This window comes from Eschrichtius robustus, chromosome 9 (assembly GCF_028021215.1).
Source record: "Eschrichtius robustus isolate mEscRob2 chromosome 9, mEscRob2.pri, whole genome shotgun sequence".
NCBI lineage: Eukaryota > Metazoa > Chordata > Mammalia > Artiodactyla > Eschrichtiidae > Eschrichtius > Eschrichtius robustus.
Window position 1 is genome coordinate 67,643,188 of NC_090832.1, and position 14,948 is coordinate 67,658,135.

The 14,948-nt window shown below is 36.2% G+C and overlaps 1 protein-coding gene across 2 annotated transcripts in view; it reads left to right on the top strand.

The window, feature by feature from the left end:
* MAP3K7 (mitogen-activated protein kinase kinase kinase 7) overlaps positions 1-12,587 on the top strand; it is a 63,285-nt gene extending 50,698 nt beyond the window's left edge. The window contains exons 14-17 of one of the 2 annotated variants that reach the window (XM_068551444.1): positions 2,009-2,114; positions 6,348-6,409; positions 7,114-7,229; positions 9,304-12,587. In XM_068551444.1, the coding sequence (XP_068407545.1) occupies positions 2,009-2,114; positions 6,348-6,409; positions 7,114-7,229; positions 9,304-9,484 (465 nt within the window). In that variant the 3' untranslated portion in view covers positions 9,485-12,587. The remainder of the gene's footprint in view (positions 1-2,008; positions 2,115-6,347; positions 6,410-7,113; positions 7,230-9,303) is intronic. The other variant, XM_068551445.1, reaches the window with a different exon arrangement.
* Positions 12,588-14,948: the final 2,361 nt, after the last annotated feature.

A 14,948-nucleotide genomic window follows, 5' to 3' on the forward strand; every position in this document is an offset into this window, starting at 1 on the left:
AATAGTGAACGTAGCAAGCTTCTTAATTAAAAGTGGTTGTGTAAGTATTCATGTAAAAGATTGCATCCACACAACATACAACTCACTTTTAAATTAATTGATTAAGGTTTTTATTAATTCAGGAAGCTCATTAAGCACATGTAATGGATTTGGCCTCCATTTGAGAAGATACTGAGAAAAAAGCTGCCCCTGATATCCAGGAACTGATACTAAAGCCTTGGTGTTGTTAGAAGCTGGACATAAAGAATATCTCAGAACACCAATAGACAAAGTGACTCTGAGACCATGATAAAATGAGACGAAACAAGACCATTTTATAGTGTTGTCTAAGCACAGACAAAAACAAGGTCACTGTGCCACCCACAAAATACAAACATTGCCCTCTCCAAGCGGATATGAGTGACTGATGCTTCTTTACCCTGACTCTAGACTGCCCTCCCTGTAGAATTGCCACTGCTTGCTGACAGTAGCCAATCTAGAGTGAACGCCTCTTTCCTTGGAGCCTCCTCAAGATCATTCAGCAAAAGCCCAGATCCTCTAGTAAGCTCTTTCTAAAACCCTCTTACACCCCAAAGTGCCCCAGGGTGAGCGCTTTGCTTCACTGCAACAAATACTAAACCCAACTCACTCCACTACCGGTGTGTTTGTGGTAGCCGTTGGCCAGGGTGCATTGACAGTACCAAAAAGGCCCAGTCTCCCAGGAGCTTATTTGGGCAGATCAGACTTATGCCCAGATCAACTAGAGAACTTCAACAGTAACGGCTGCCTTTTATTTATTGTGCACCCATTTCGTGCCTTTAATGTCAGGCCTTTAATATATATTATTTAAATCTTAACCCTATAAGTTTGGTACTTTTTATTTGCCCCATTTTGCAGGTGGATAAACTGAGGGTTAGAGGAACTTACCTAAGTCTTTACTTCCCTTACACTGGCCAGTAATTGCTGTAACCAAGTTTTGAATCCAGATCCGATTCCAAAAGCACACAATATACTCTATCACTCTGTCTTGCATATAAAACTGAATGCAGTGCAGGGTAAAGTAATCCTAGACCTCTTCAGTTTCAAGTGTTTTGCCTTCAGGTGGTCTGCATCATCATTAGTTATTTAAATATTGTTTATTGATGATCATTTTTTGCTGTATTATATTGTTGAGCAAGGCTAACCCACCTTGATAATAAATTTCTTTTTTTTTAAATTTACTTATTTATTTATTTTTGGCTGCATTGGGTCTTCGTTGCTGCACACGGGCTTTCTCTAGTTGCAGCAAGCGGGGGCTACTCTTCGTTGTGGTGCGTGGGCTTCTCATTGCTGTGGCTTCTCTTGTCGTGGAGCACGGGCTCTAGGCACACGGGCTTCAGTAGTTGTGGCACACGGGCTCTAGAGCACAGGCTCAGTAATTGTGGTGCACGGGCTTAGGTGCTCCACGGCATGTGGAGTCTTCCCGGACCAGGACTCAAACCCGTGTCCCCTGCATTGGCAGGCGGATTCTTAACCACTGCGCCCCCAGGGAAGTCCTGCTATTGCTTTTGTAGGGTAGGTTTTTTTCCCTAGTTTACTGAGAGTGAAGCCTTTCCTGGGTTTTGGCTTTAAGCAGGGGGTTCGCCAGTCCTACTCACATCCAACAAAGACGCAAGACTTTATGCCTGTTTCTCTGAGTGCTGCAGGCAGTCAGAACAAAAGCTACATGCCATTGGGGTTCAATTGAAATTCCCAGGGCTAGCAGCTTAAGCACTTGCTAGACTTTATTTCTGGTCTCAGAGCTTTTCCCTTACTTCCTTGCAAGCTTATCAGTTTTTTAAGAGGTATTTTATGTGAGTGCATATACATTTTTTTAACATATGTATATTTATCTAATATTCTTAGAGGATTTATTTGTTTTTTGCAAGTGTTTTGGGACCTCTTCTGATAGAAATGGAAGTCTCTCCTGTGTCTTAGAATGGAAATTTTCTCTTGTTATTTTTGTTTTCATATCAAAATCACACTTTGTTCCTCCTGTCACTTCTTGCAGGTGAGCAGTAGGTCATCCAGTCCTAGCGTCAGAATGATCACTACCTCAGGACCAACCTCAGAAAAGCCAGCTCGCAGTCATCCATGGACCCCTGATGATTCCACAGGTGACCAGTTTATTTCCTCATTATAATTATAAAGTTGAATTTATCATGTTTATGTTCATTTAATCATGTCATTACTCTAATGCTTACAAAGGCGGGCATTATACAGTAGTTTAGATTTTCCTGTTAATAAGATCAAATATTTAGCAATAAATTTTAAAATGCCTTTTTGAGTGCTAAGACAGAGACTACCTTGCCCCATGTGTTTTTTTCCCCCAGATACTAAACATGTATTTTGAAGATGGTTTGTTTGGGGACTTTTTTCAAATAGGAAGATACTCTATTCTTGATATTTCAGTCTGATTGTCCTATTGCAATCCATCCTTCTCAATGATAGTAGTAAATTCTCATCTTTTGATAACTAAAACCAGAATGGTAAAATAATCATCTTCATCTCAGTCTTGTTTTAAAAATACAAGATATTATGTACCTTGATAAGAAAAACATTTCTGACCATTGACCTTTTGAATCATTTTTAACTGAGAGGGAGACCTCATTTCAGTTACGTAAATATTCTGTTAAATAGACTTTTAAAAGCCTTGTAAGAGTTATTAAAACTCCCAGCATGAAAAACTAACTGGTCAGAATCAAAATATTAGTATTAAAACCTGCCTGTCTGAAGGTAGTAAGGGAATAGTTTCATTATGGGTAAGCAGGAAATTATGTGCCACAATAGAATTAACTTTTCTTTAGCATTAAGGGGATACCTTGATAAATACACAGCAATATACTTCTGTAAAAATTATCTATATGTTACTATGTCAGAGAAGGAAGATGATCTCTTAGATCTTGGAAAATTAAACAATTTGGGATTTTATATAAGGTCAACTATGTTATTAATTGTGGCAATTAAAAAGTCAGCTTTCTGTCTTTACAAACTAAAATTCTGCTTACAAGTGTTTATAGATACTTGTCATGGTTTAGTCAAGTTCATAATTTAATTTAAAAAATTAACTGGGTGGCTTTTCTCCACGTCATGTAAGATAGAACTATGTTTAGCCTTGGGTGTACTCACTAGTTTCAGTAAGTTTAAATTCATTGGCGGCAAAAACTCCTAAGTTGCACCCTCAGCACAGCACAGCCTAGGATTATCCAGAACATTCACCACTACTCAGCACACGTGCAGAATTTATCATGACGTACTTCTCCTCAGAGGTGGGCAGGGAAATGCTCTCGACAGATTTGATCATTAACATTCAGGTAGTGTCAGCTCTTTTTGGTTCCTACATCCTTCGGTGAGGGCGTGCTCGCCCTGACATTACAGCATTTGGCGGGTCTCCTCACTTCAGCCTGGACTAATCTAGACATGCCAGTCAACGTGTGGCAGATAGTGAATTCATGAGGGAAAAATCAAAATTCTCCTAAGTCCCTCTCACTTAACTGCTGCATTTTGTTTCTTTTCTGGGACCTAAAATACCACAAAATAGCAATAGCTAGACATCATACATAGGTCCAGGTTGCAGTATCAACTGAATTTTGACTTCGCCTTGAAATACACTGCAAATGTGTGGTTATCGTTTTTAAATATTTTGAATACAATTTTAGAAGTTGAGAATCTGGTTTAAGTTTATAATTAATGAAGTTCAGCTTTGCACTGTTTCTAAGAAAAATATTGATAATCAAGCTAACAGAATAAATTGTAGGAAAAGAGACAGGTAAAACCTTTTTCTTTGAAGGCCCACTGACCCAGAAAAAAATTAGAAGTGCCTACATAAGTTAAAACAATGTAATTAATTAGATTTTTTAATTTAAAAGGGCAGAGGTTTTTGTGCTTTTTCAGAGAAAAAGAGCACAATGATTTAATAATCATAACACATAAGTACTCTTGGGTTTCTACTTAGAATGTATTGGGGATAGAGAAAGACATACATACCCAAAAGCAGCTAGTGAAAGAGATGCCTAGACCCAGTAGAGGGTCCCACAGTGGGCGGGGAACGGTGCACAGGGGGAACATTCACTCAAGAGTTTGTCCTGTTCTTAGTACTTTGCAAAGATAGAAATATAAGACATGCCCCATTGCTTGCATTCTGATTACAGTTATAATACCGACACATTAAAAATAAATTCATCATGCTGTATAACAAACTACTACACCGAATGTTTTAATAGTTATAAATAAGCATAATCCTGGCATAGTCTGTGACTTTTTTGTAAAATAGTGAGATTAGTCACTATTGTTCTTTAGTCATAAAGCAGAAAGGAGAAGACAGCATTCCACATGAAGGGAGCACATAGAGAATATGAGATAGTTATAAGTATTGTGTTTAAGGGGCTAGAAAAGGGATTCCACCTAACTTAACCAAATCAGTGTGAATCTGGACATTTAGGAAAAGAGGTTACATTTGATCAGCAATTAAAAGACAGACTTTTGTGGCATAGCCTTGCTGTCTTGTAACCAGAAACTGAAAGCTAAATTTCAGTTTAAGTGAGAAAATCTCACGTCTTGGTTTCAGAGAACAGATGAAATTCAATAAAGGACCTTAAGTTCCCCACTCTCAAAGGGCTTTAAAATTGTTTGACTAGCACAATCCCTGGACTTTTTTTTTCACCCCCAGAATACTGTGAAACACTGATATATTTAATTCTGAAATATGTATCGGATATAGGGGACTGATTTAATAGGATATATCAAGTATCAAAGATTTAAGAAAGAGCAATAGGAGTGGAAATATTAAGTTGAAAAAACTCTTTCAAGACACTTAATTTTTCCAGTAAGGTCAGAGGGAAGTCACTTTTAATCAGTTTAATTTTGTGGAAAGCAGTGTTTGGTGGGAGCATTATTTGAAACTATTGTAATGGGGTGGGGAGAGGTTTCGTCAGAGAAATAAATGTATTTCTTATTTAGCCATTTCAGAAAAACCTTTATGTTAATATATAATTTTAGGGTAAAGGCTCTCTTAGGCAATCCTCTGTTATTCCTTCTTTATTGCACTCCAGTATTTGATTAACATTACTTTTTTAATCTGAAATGTAAACTTGAGTGTTTAAAATTGCCCTCCTTTCCCAATTCTTCGTTTAGTATCAATAACAATAATTTTAAAACAATAATAATAACCACCACCAGCACCGTGTGTTGAGTGCTCACCATAGGCTAGCTAGCACTGCACGGTATTCCTTACATGCATTATCTCATTTGGTCTGATTTAGCTTCGCTTCTGGAGTTATTTGCAAGCACATTCTTCATGGCCTTTTAAAAAAAAACTGAAGCTAGAATATCAGTCAGCAGTAAATTAGGAGGTTACTGAACCGTCAAACTGTCTTGGTTTCCTATTGCACTTGAGGCAGAGCCTTGCGGCCGTCCTGACCTTGCCTGCCTTCATCCGCACCACTCTTTCAAGGAGTCGCTTATCAGAAAAAGGGCTGAACAGCTCACTTGTTTAGCTCACTTGTTCTCTATTATAAACGATGGGAAAGCAGCTACTTCTGAAGTAGAAAAGTCCATATTACTTCACAGTGATTCTTCCTGCTTCTGGAACTGTTGTACACAAATGTTAATATTGGGAAGCAACCATCCCATGCTTCTCTTGCAAGTTGTTATGGCAGTTTTACCTCTTTTGAAATACAAACAAAACCTATCTGTTCAAATAGTGTGATGAAATTGGCTGGTTGTTTGAATTAACCCTTTTAACTGTTTTTGGCATGATACTGAGTCACAGTTTCCATACTGTCAATGTGTGTAATATACTCCCGTCAATAACATCGCTCATTTTCTGCAGTGATTCTCATTGGGAGGAGTGGGATGGGCAGCTCATGTTAGAATCTATACTAATTGAAGGTGATCCACTGGAAGAGAAAGTGCCTCTTGCTTTCCCCCTTTCCCTGTGAAGGAACACTGATGTTGCCGGAGTTGACACAGCCTTAGAGTAAACTTAGCATGATCAAGGAAAGAAAGAATGTGGGATTTGATTAGGTAGAGTCAGTTACGACTGAATTTAAAATATAAACGTCCCATATCACTGTTTTTGTTTTTAATTAAACAAGGGCTTACATGCTTTAATATACTGTGTTCTATTCAACTTATAGCCAACTTAAATTGTAGGTGTGAGAGTATGGTTGTATTCCAATGATCTGTAATTGGATGTCCTCTGTTTACTTTTAGAATTCAAAAATTACCAGCGGCAATAACTTTTATTTTACTCTAAGAAAAACAATACCATTATCTCATGCATGCTTTCTTGCTTTTTGTTTCTAATCATTTGTGACAGAAAATAAATAAAATACATGCTTTAATTTCAGATACCAATGGATCAGATAATTCCATCCCAATGGCTTATCTTACACTGGATCACCAACTACAGGTAAAGGAGTACTTTCTCAGCAAAGTTTGCTTTTTCCTTTTACAGAAGTTTATCTTTAAAGCTGATGGTTGTGTTCCTATCTGTTATTGTGTATTCGTTTATTTATGCTTTTAGTTGACCTCCTTAAACTTTTAAAAATCAAGCCGAAATAACTGATTCTCAGTTAAGTCAATCAAAATGAAAATTGCCAAAATCATATGTTCCTGTTCTAACAATCATCTTGAAATACTCATATCTTTGTTCAAGACTGCCAAAAATAGCATTTTGCTCTTTATTTTTAGTGCATTAAAATGTAAAAGCCATATAAGCTCATTTCTGCTTAATAGATTTTGTGGTACTTTGGCATGTTCATGGTGACTGAAAATACAAGTAATGTAGTTCAGTGTCTCCTCATGAGTGTGAGAGCTATAAACATCTTTCAGTATAATAAAGTCTGGCAACCTGAAATGTAAAACCAGAGGCCAAGAGTACTCTAGTCATGGTTCTCTGTAACAACGAGAAAGTGTTAAAGCAGCAAGTGTAAATTTAAGATCTGAGTTAACGCTGACAAAAGGGCACTGAGATTTTCTAGGCCTGGTTTGACACTTATTTTTAAAAGATCATTGCTTTAGTGCTATAAAAATATATCACAGTCTCTGTCTTAACTCTCAGTTAGATACTGAGTTTGATTTAATTATGTTTTAACATTCCTGATTTATTTTCAGCCTCTAGCACCATGCCCAAACTCCAAAGAATCTATGGCAGTGTTTGAACAGCACTGTAAAATGGCACAAGAATATATGAAAGTCCAAACAGAAATTGCATTGTTATTACAGAGAAAGTAAGTTATCTTTTATGAATAAAAATAAATCATTAGTATTTTGAGTTTAAAATGTGTTAAGGTGCAATATTGTTTAAAGACATGAAAACTTAATAATTTTTAGAATTAATCACTAAGCATATTTCTAACGTGGAGATTTTCTCTACGTTTATGTTTAAGTTTTAAGTACCCTTCGGCCAATTTTCCCTGCAAAACTCATCTCTTTTGACTATTTCTTATTATATTAGGAAAAATATAACTAAGGGAAATAAACCAGTGTTCATAACCATGTGTTTTATGTTCTCAGAATTTTAAAGTTAAAAGCTGTTTAGATTTATTGTTACAAAGATTTATTGTTTCTTTGGACAAAGGTAAAATAATTTGATTTACTAATGTTCAGTTGTGCTTTATCTTAGAAACATATATGTAGATATATTCTTGCCAGGTGTATGTTTAGGAGAGTAGAATTACTTATTAGAGGGCTTTATTTCATATCTGTGAGTGTTTTTCTAGGGAGTTTTGTACTTACACGCATTTTTCTGGGAGATACAGAGACTGCTTTACTCCCCTTTTAAAGAAATACAGTCCCATTTCCATACTTCTCTATTTGAGATTCTTTAAAAAACAGTATTTCAGTTTTCTTAAACGTGACCTTCATGAAATAACCTATGAAGCTGATTTATGGTGGTAGGTAGTTTTTTTACAGTTCACTAATACAGTGATGTAGATGAATTCAACTTAATATTTTAAAGGCTAAATAGGAGATTAAGTATTAGAGTCTGCAAACTGTAGAACTAATTATGGAACTCTGTGGCACTTTATGATAAGAAAAAAACTGTATTTCTTATGTCTGAATATGTATTTCTTACACTTAACCTATACTTTTTCATACTTTAATCATTTGAAAGAGGAGTTCTGTGCTAGAGGAAAACAAATGGTGAGTTGTGGGCACTGTGAAAAATATGATAGTTTTAATTGATTTTTAAATACTTTAAATGAGAAATGTTACTAGTAACTTTTTGTTTGAGGACTTTTCATTAATTATTCAGTTATTTCCAGCAGCCTCACTTTAGGAGCTAATACATAATATCCCCCAAATAAAAGGCACTTAAAGAAGTTTATCAGGCTGGGGGGCTTCCCTGGTGGCGCAGTGGTTAAGAATCTGCCTGCCAATGCAGGGGACACGGGTTCGAGCCCTGGTCCGGGAAGATCCCACATGCCACGGAACAACTAAGCCCATGCGCCATAACTACTGAGCCTGCGCTCTAGAGCCCGCGAGCCACAACTACTGAGCCCGCATGCCACAACTACTGAAGCCCATGCGCCTAGAGCCCGTGCTCCGCAACAAGAGAAGCCACGACAATGAGAAGCCTGTGCACCACAACGAAGAGCAGCCCCCACTAGCCACAACTAGAGAAAGCCCATGCGTATCAACAAAGACCCAGCACAGCCATAAATAAATAAATAAATAAATTTTTTAAAAAACAAAAAAAAATTATCAGCCTATAAAAGACTCTGGTTTTTCCCGAAAACGTTTGCAAGAGTAAGTGGTTCAAAAGTGGTATTTTGTATTCTTCTCATTATTTTAAAATAGGAAAGAGATTTAGGTTGGATAGCACCTATTTTAATTAGCTTGCAAATGTTTTGTTAGCTACCACTTTGCACTGTAGTTAAATAGAATTGTGGTTTCAGAATATGAATACGAATACGTGAGTATAAAAGTAGAATGTGAATGATTAAAGCTTCAAGTGTTATTTTCAAGCATAGCTAGATAAAGCCCTTCCCAGCCTTTTTTTCTTCCTTCCTACACAAAAGGGATACCAAATGAAATTTCTGCCACTTTTATTATACCATTTTATCTGTTTTCACTACTTATCTAAGTACAGTTGCTTATTAAAAGGATTATGATATTTGTATGGTTACGCCAGAAGAACAGATGATAGTTTCCATTCCAGCCCATAATTATATTTGAGTAGTGTACCTCAGATGCATAATGATAGACCCAGAATAAAAGTTCTAATTAATTGAGCTCCCATCATCAGCTATTAAGGTATGAATATTTCCATCGTGTGTAATATGTGGTATTTGTTTTTAGGCAAGAACTAGTTGCAGAACTGGACCAGGATGAAAAGGACCAGCAAAATACATCTCGTCTGGTACAGGAACATAAAAAGCTTTTAGATGAAAACAAAAGCCTTTCTACTTACTACCAGCAGTGCAAAAAACAACTAGAGGTCATCAGGAGTCAGCAGCAAAAACGACAAGGCACTTCATGATTCTCTGGGACCGTTAAATTTTAAAATATGCAAAGAAAGACTTTTTTTTTAAAGGAAAGAAAAACTCTTATAATGACAATTCATGAGTGTTAGCTTTTTGGCGTGTTCTGAATGCCAGCTGCCTATATTTGCTGCATTTGTTTCATCGTTTATTTTCTTTTCTCATGGTGGACATGCAATTCAACTGTCTCCTTATATAACATGGGGGCATCTGTACTTGAATAAGCAGCAGTTCTCAACTTCAAAACAGATGCAGTAAACCGTGGCTGTATATGCATGCTCGTTGTGTGAAGGCTAGCCTAACAAAAGGGGTATCAAAAACTAGCTGCTATGAGCAATCATCGTCTTTTTTTCGAGGTGGAACCTCAAGAATGATTTTGTTCTTGTATCTCATCTCAAAAAACCAATAATTTTTTTTTTCCAAAAGATGGTATATACCAAGATAAAGACAGGGTATTATAAATCTAGAATAATTGGTGGTACATTATAGAAATACAGAACCTTTAGGGATAGTTGAGAGTGAGGGCTTTGATGCCAGCATCCTTGGATCAGTACTGAACTTTATCCATGAAATATTTAAAGGTAAGTGGCGGCTGCTGTATTTAATAAAAGCATATTTCATTAGACTAAACTTTGTCTATGATACATTGAACAAAATGGAACCCTTTTTTTTTTAAAGGTATAAAGATTTTTAATTCTGTGATTGCGTGTATGTGTGCTGAAACTGTAAAGCTTTTATGACTCTAATATTAATATCCCTCAAATGAAATTAAAAGATAAATGAACATGATCCAGCTTAAATGATCATTCCTTCCTGCAATGATTATTGGATTGTTCTACTGTATATTTGAAAAACTGAAGAGAAATCATGGAAATTGGAAATAATTGCTCCAGCCAAAAGGCTTGGGCCTAGATTTCTTTTACAGTACCAAATGAGCAAAAAACCTGGCAAATCAGGACAAGTTAATGAGGAAGTTAAAGGAGTAAATCTAAATTCATCAAGTATCCTATTATTGATACTGGAATGATTGATTTTCCTTGCAAGCCCACCCTAGGATGCCTGCTGCCTTTCAACACTTTTAAAGGAATTTCACTTATAAATAGAAAATTTATATTGTTAACAGTAACTTTGCTACCAACTTTGAAAATAAAAGTAATAATAAAACTTCATTGAAATAATAAACTATATAAGCTCTATTTTTTCAGTTGGTATTAAAATTAATTACATTTTGATACCAGTACAAGGTGTCTTTTAAGTAGGGATGTCATCGACCTCATTTTTATAGCATTAATGTTTTATGAAGAGAAAATTTTAAATGAAAGCATAATTGCTGTGATTATTAGAATTATATTGTGATTGTATTGTAGTTTTGCTCTATTTCAGATAAGCAAGTTGATCTAAGAAGTTATCAAAACTATTCTTAAAAATACTAAAGCAGGTAACTTTTTCTTCCATTATTTTTTCTTCTTCCCACTGAGTTTTATAATGTATTCCTTGTGTATACAAGCAATAAAGGTAAAGGACAGTTTGTACTAAACTGTGTCATTTTTAGCTTCTTCAGAATCTATTATTAAAAAGTTTCTGGTAAATAAATATCGACCATCACTTCATTTAAATAAAAGGAGGTTTTCATTCCCAAATAATTTAATTACCTAGCTGAAAGTGTTATTAGGCTTAATGTATTAATAGTAAAATAAAATTGGCACAGAAAATAACTCTAAGGAAAAGCTTCACTCTTCCATAGTATTGCTGCTTGTCTGTACATCTGTCACTCCACCAAAAGGGACCTAGTCAATGTTTAGAGACTTTTCTAATTATCGCAGAGCATGAGGTAGCCAAGCGTGGATGCTAAGGCTGAACTTTTCCATTAGGATTTATCATTTTAGATTTCAGATTTTATTTCTAGTCACGAATGTGTTTTTGCTATACACTACACACTTAAAGAGAAAGTTTATTATTGTTATTACTACATGCAATCACTTCATTAAAATATCCCAAATAAGTAAATGGAAGAAAATAGTAGTTTTAAGTCATGATGCCAAATGCAAAAAAGGCTGTTGAACACTTGCTCGCTTGTTTACAGTATGTTCCTGGGGATTTTCAGTACTGTAGCTGTCCTGTACACTGAGTGCAATTCAGCCTTACTTGGTTTTTAAGTACTTGCGTTGCCAAGCTCATATTTTTTAAGTCCTTATTATCCTTGATGATGGGAGAAAAGGATAGCAGGGATGATTAAAATCCACAGCCAGTTTCATCAGTGTTCTCACCCATCAACCCTTCAAACAGAGATATTACCAAGGAGCCAAATTTGTTATTAATTCTGGTCTTACCATTTATTCTAACCCTCGTTTTTTGGGGTGGAAATAGCAAACAGACAAGCAAGTATCTAAGAGGCCCCAGTCTGAAAAATTCACAGACAATCCTTGAATAAGCCCTAATTACATTTTATTTTTACCTCCAGGGAAGGAAAACAAAGCTTTTATCTGACTTACAGGGAAATACTCCTCAGCAGTAAAAATAGGTTTTTGAGTCAAATAAAAATCAGTTAAGAATATTTACCTTATAGCAACATAGCATATTGAAGAGATCTGTTTAAAAGCTGTTTACAAATGTTTGACTATTTTTGGTGAAGTATTTTAGAGCATCAAATGTCTTTTTTTTTTTCTGCAAGTTTCTTTTATGTTCCTAGTTTCAGCTCCTGCCTGTAGCCAGATCACAGGCCTTCCCTGTGAAACTTTTGTTTCTTTCTGTAAGTGTGTGTGGTTTTCAGTGGTCAGCTCCTTTCTTCAAATGGTAGGAAGTTCTACTTCTGTCGTGCAGAACATTTTATGTAAAATGATGTGATGCAGAAGTCCTTGTGCATACTGTATAATTGAAGGAAGCTTTTTAGATTTATTTTTGTTTGTAATAAAATTCAGATTGTTACTCTAAACTTGGTCATAAAAATGGTGAATGATTTATATCAGCAAATGAGCTGTGAGGTGTTCTGCTCGAGCAGCATGTTTACGTTATACAAAATCGAATAAAAACTGAAAAGTCAGTAATCCTAATACTCAGTGCTGTTGTAACATAATCATGATTTTTGAGAGGCTGGGTGATTGGCCAGTTAATACATCATTCCCTCCAATTCTAATTTTTGGTTAAATGGATTCTCTTCACAGTTTCAGTGAATCCTGATTTGTATGAAGTATAACACGGTGTACATCACTACACTTCTGCTCATTAGAAACCTGATTTCTTGTAGTCTATCTAAATTACATTAAGTATTTCATTTCTTTATCAACCTACTAGCCCTCTAACACATCTGTGCACACACACATTCTTATAAACTCTGCCTTCACTTTAGTAAATGTACCTGCTTATTCACTCATTCCTCAACAAATATTTATTGGACACCTGTGACAAGCCAAGCTGCTGTGGCTAATGCCAAGTGACATGTCCATTTCAGTCACATGGTAGTTCGATGGTGTTCCCATTTCACAGGTGGGAAAATAGGCTTCTCAAGGTTAAGACTTGTGCCTGAGTCTGCTTTTCCATCATCATCTGATTTCAGCAGAATTACATGCCTGGAGACTCAGCAGCCACTATCAGCCCACATGAAGGAAAATGGAATGGCAAACAAAGGAAGGGGAACGTGAGGTAACTTTAAACTTGCAGGCACAGGGACTTTGTGACCACTTTTAAACCCAACATTGAGACCCATATTCGTCTTTTAAAGCCAAGTCTGTGTTTTAAGCCACTTGGCTACGCTGTAACTTAAAATGCTCACCAAGTCCCGAGGTGCTTCGGCTCTTTCACTCACTTATTGGATGGGTGAGGTTATCTCCAGTCTTCCGCCCCACCCTGCACCCACATACCTGAAGGATGCGCTGCAAATGGAACTACAGGTCGTGGGGCTGTGAGGCTTGGTCTTTAGACTCGTTCTCCACTCTGCAGGAAAATGAGACTTAGCCCAGGTTTTCTTGTTTTTGGTTTGTTTTGTTTTTTGCCCCTTTTGCGGGTGTGGGGGTCTTATTAAAGAATAATTGGGGTATAATTTTTATACGGTAAACTGCATCCATTTAAAGCATGCAATTTATTGAGTTTGACATATTGTATACACTTGTAAAACCACCCAGCAGCCAACATCCTGGTCATTGCCATCACCTCCAGAAGTTCTCTCATCTCTTGCCATCTATCTCTCCCTTCACTCCAAGCCCCAGACACTGGTCTGCTCTCTAACAATATAAAGTAGTTCTCATTTTCTAGAATTTTACATAAATGATACAATATGTACTTTTTTTAAGCTTTTTTCTCCTCTCGAAGGGTTATTTTAACTCCTTTGAGAGGATTTTTTTTTTTTTAAGAATATTTTGATGTGGACCATTTTTAAAGTCTTTATTGAATTTGTTATAATATTGATTCTGTTTTACGTTTTTGGTTTCTTGGCCACGAGGCATGAGGGATCTTAGCTCCCTGACCGGGGATCGAGCCCACACCCCCTGCATTGGAAGGTGAAGTTTTAACCACGGGACCGCTAGGGAAGTCCCAGGAATTTTTAATTAGACCATTTTTAGTGATGCTTGAAAATCTTTCAGTATCAGTTTTTGAGGGCAAATGTAGGTCTTAGAGGGCTGTAGGTATGTCCAGTATGGCCTGCTTGATTGTGCGATGTTACCATCTTCTGAAACATTTAAGATCACTTTATTTTTATGTTCTCACAGAACCTTAATACTTCGCTCACAAAATCCCTTGCATTTGTTTGTTAAAGTAAGTATATTTGTATATGTATTGCTTCAGGTGTTAGAAATGTGAATGGACATGGCAAGTAACATTAGTAAGTACTTGGTGGTTTTCAGCAAATATGCTTCATAAATGTAATTTTTTTAAAGTTTTCTCCTTTTTTTTTTTTAGGTTGTAGCTGCTTTTTGCTTGCTCAAAAAAGGAAAGATTAGGTTGATTATACCACAAAACAATACGCAGAAAAATATTTTAAATACCAATGAAAACAATCTTCTTTAAAAAGTATTTGACATGGTATCTCATTCAGGTGCCTACCAGTGGTCCTACCTGGTATAGTGGTGCCCATAGACATAAGTAAGAGTGCATTGGCAGACTGTGTACTGCTTACCACCAGGACCTGTACTCCTTTTCCATCAGTGGCTAATCACTGCTCCAGTGTATCTTAGGCCCCTGCCACAAGGTCCCACTAAAACTTAAAACTACTGTTTAAATGACCTGCCCTTCATGTCAGTTTTTTCAGTGAAACTGTTCTGAGAAACAAATGGTTATTTAACTTTATCTGAGTTTCATGGTACTTTTACATTTCCAAGTAGTGAAATGCATTCTTTATTCTGTAATTTGATGGTTAGTGATATCTTGTAAATGCCATATGGCAGCAGGATAATTGCTTTGAAAGCACCAGAAATTATTGAGCAAATGCTGAATATTTATCTTCTGAAAAGCAAAAGTAATTCACAAAAT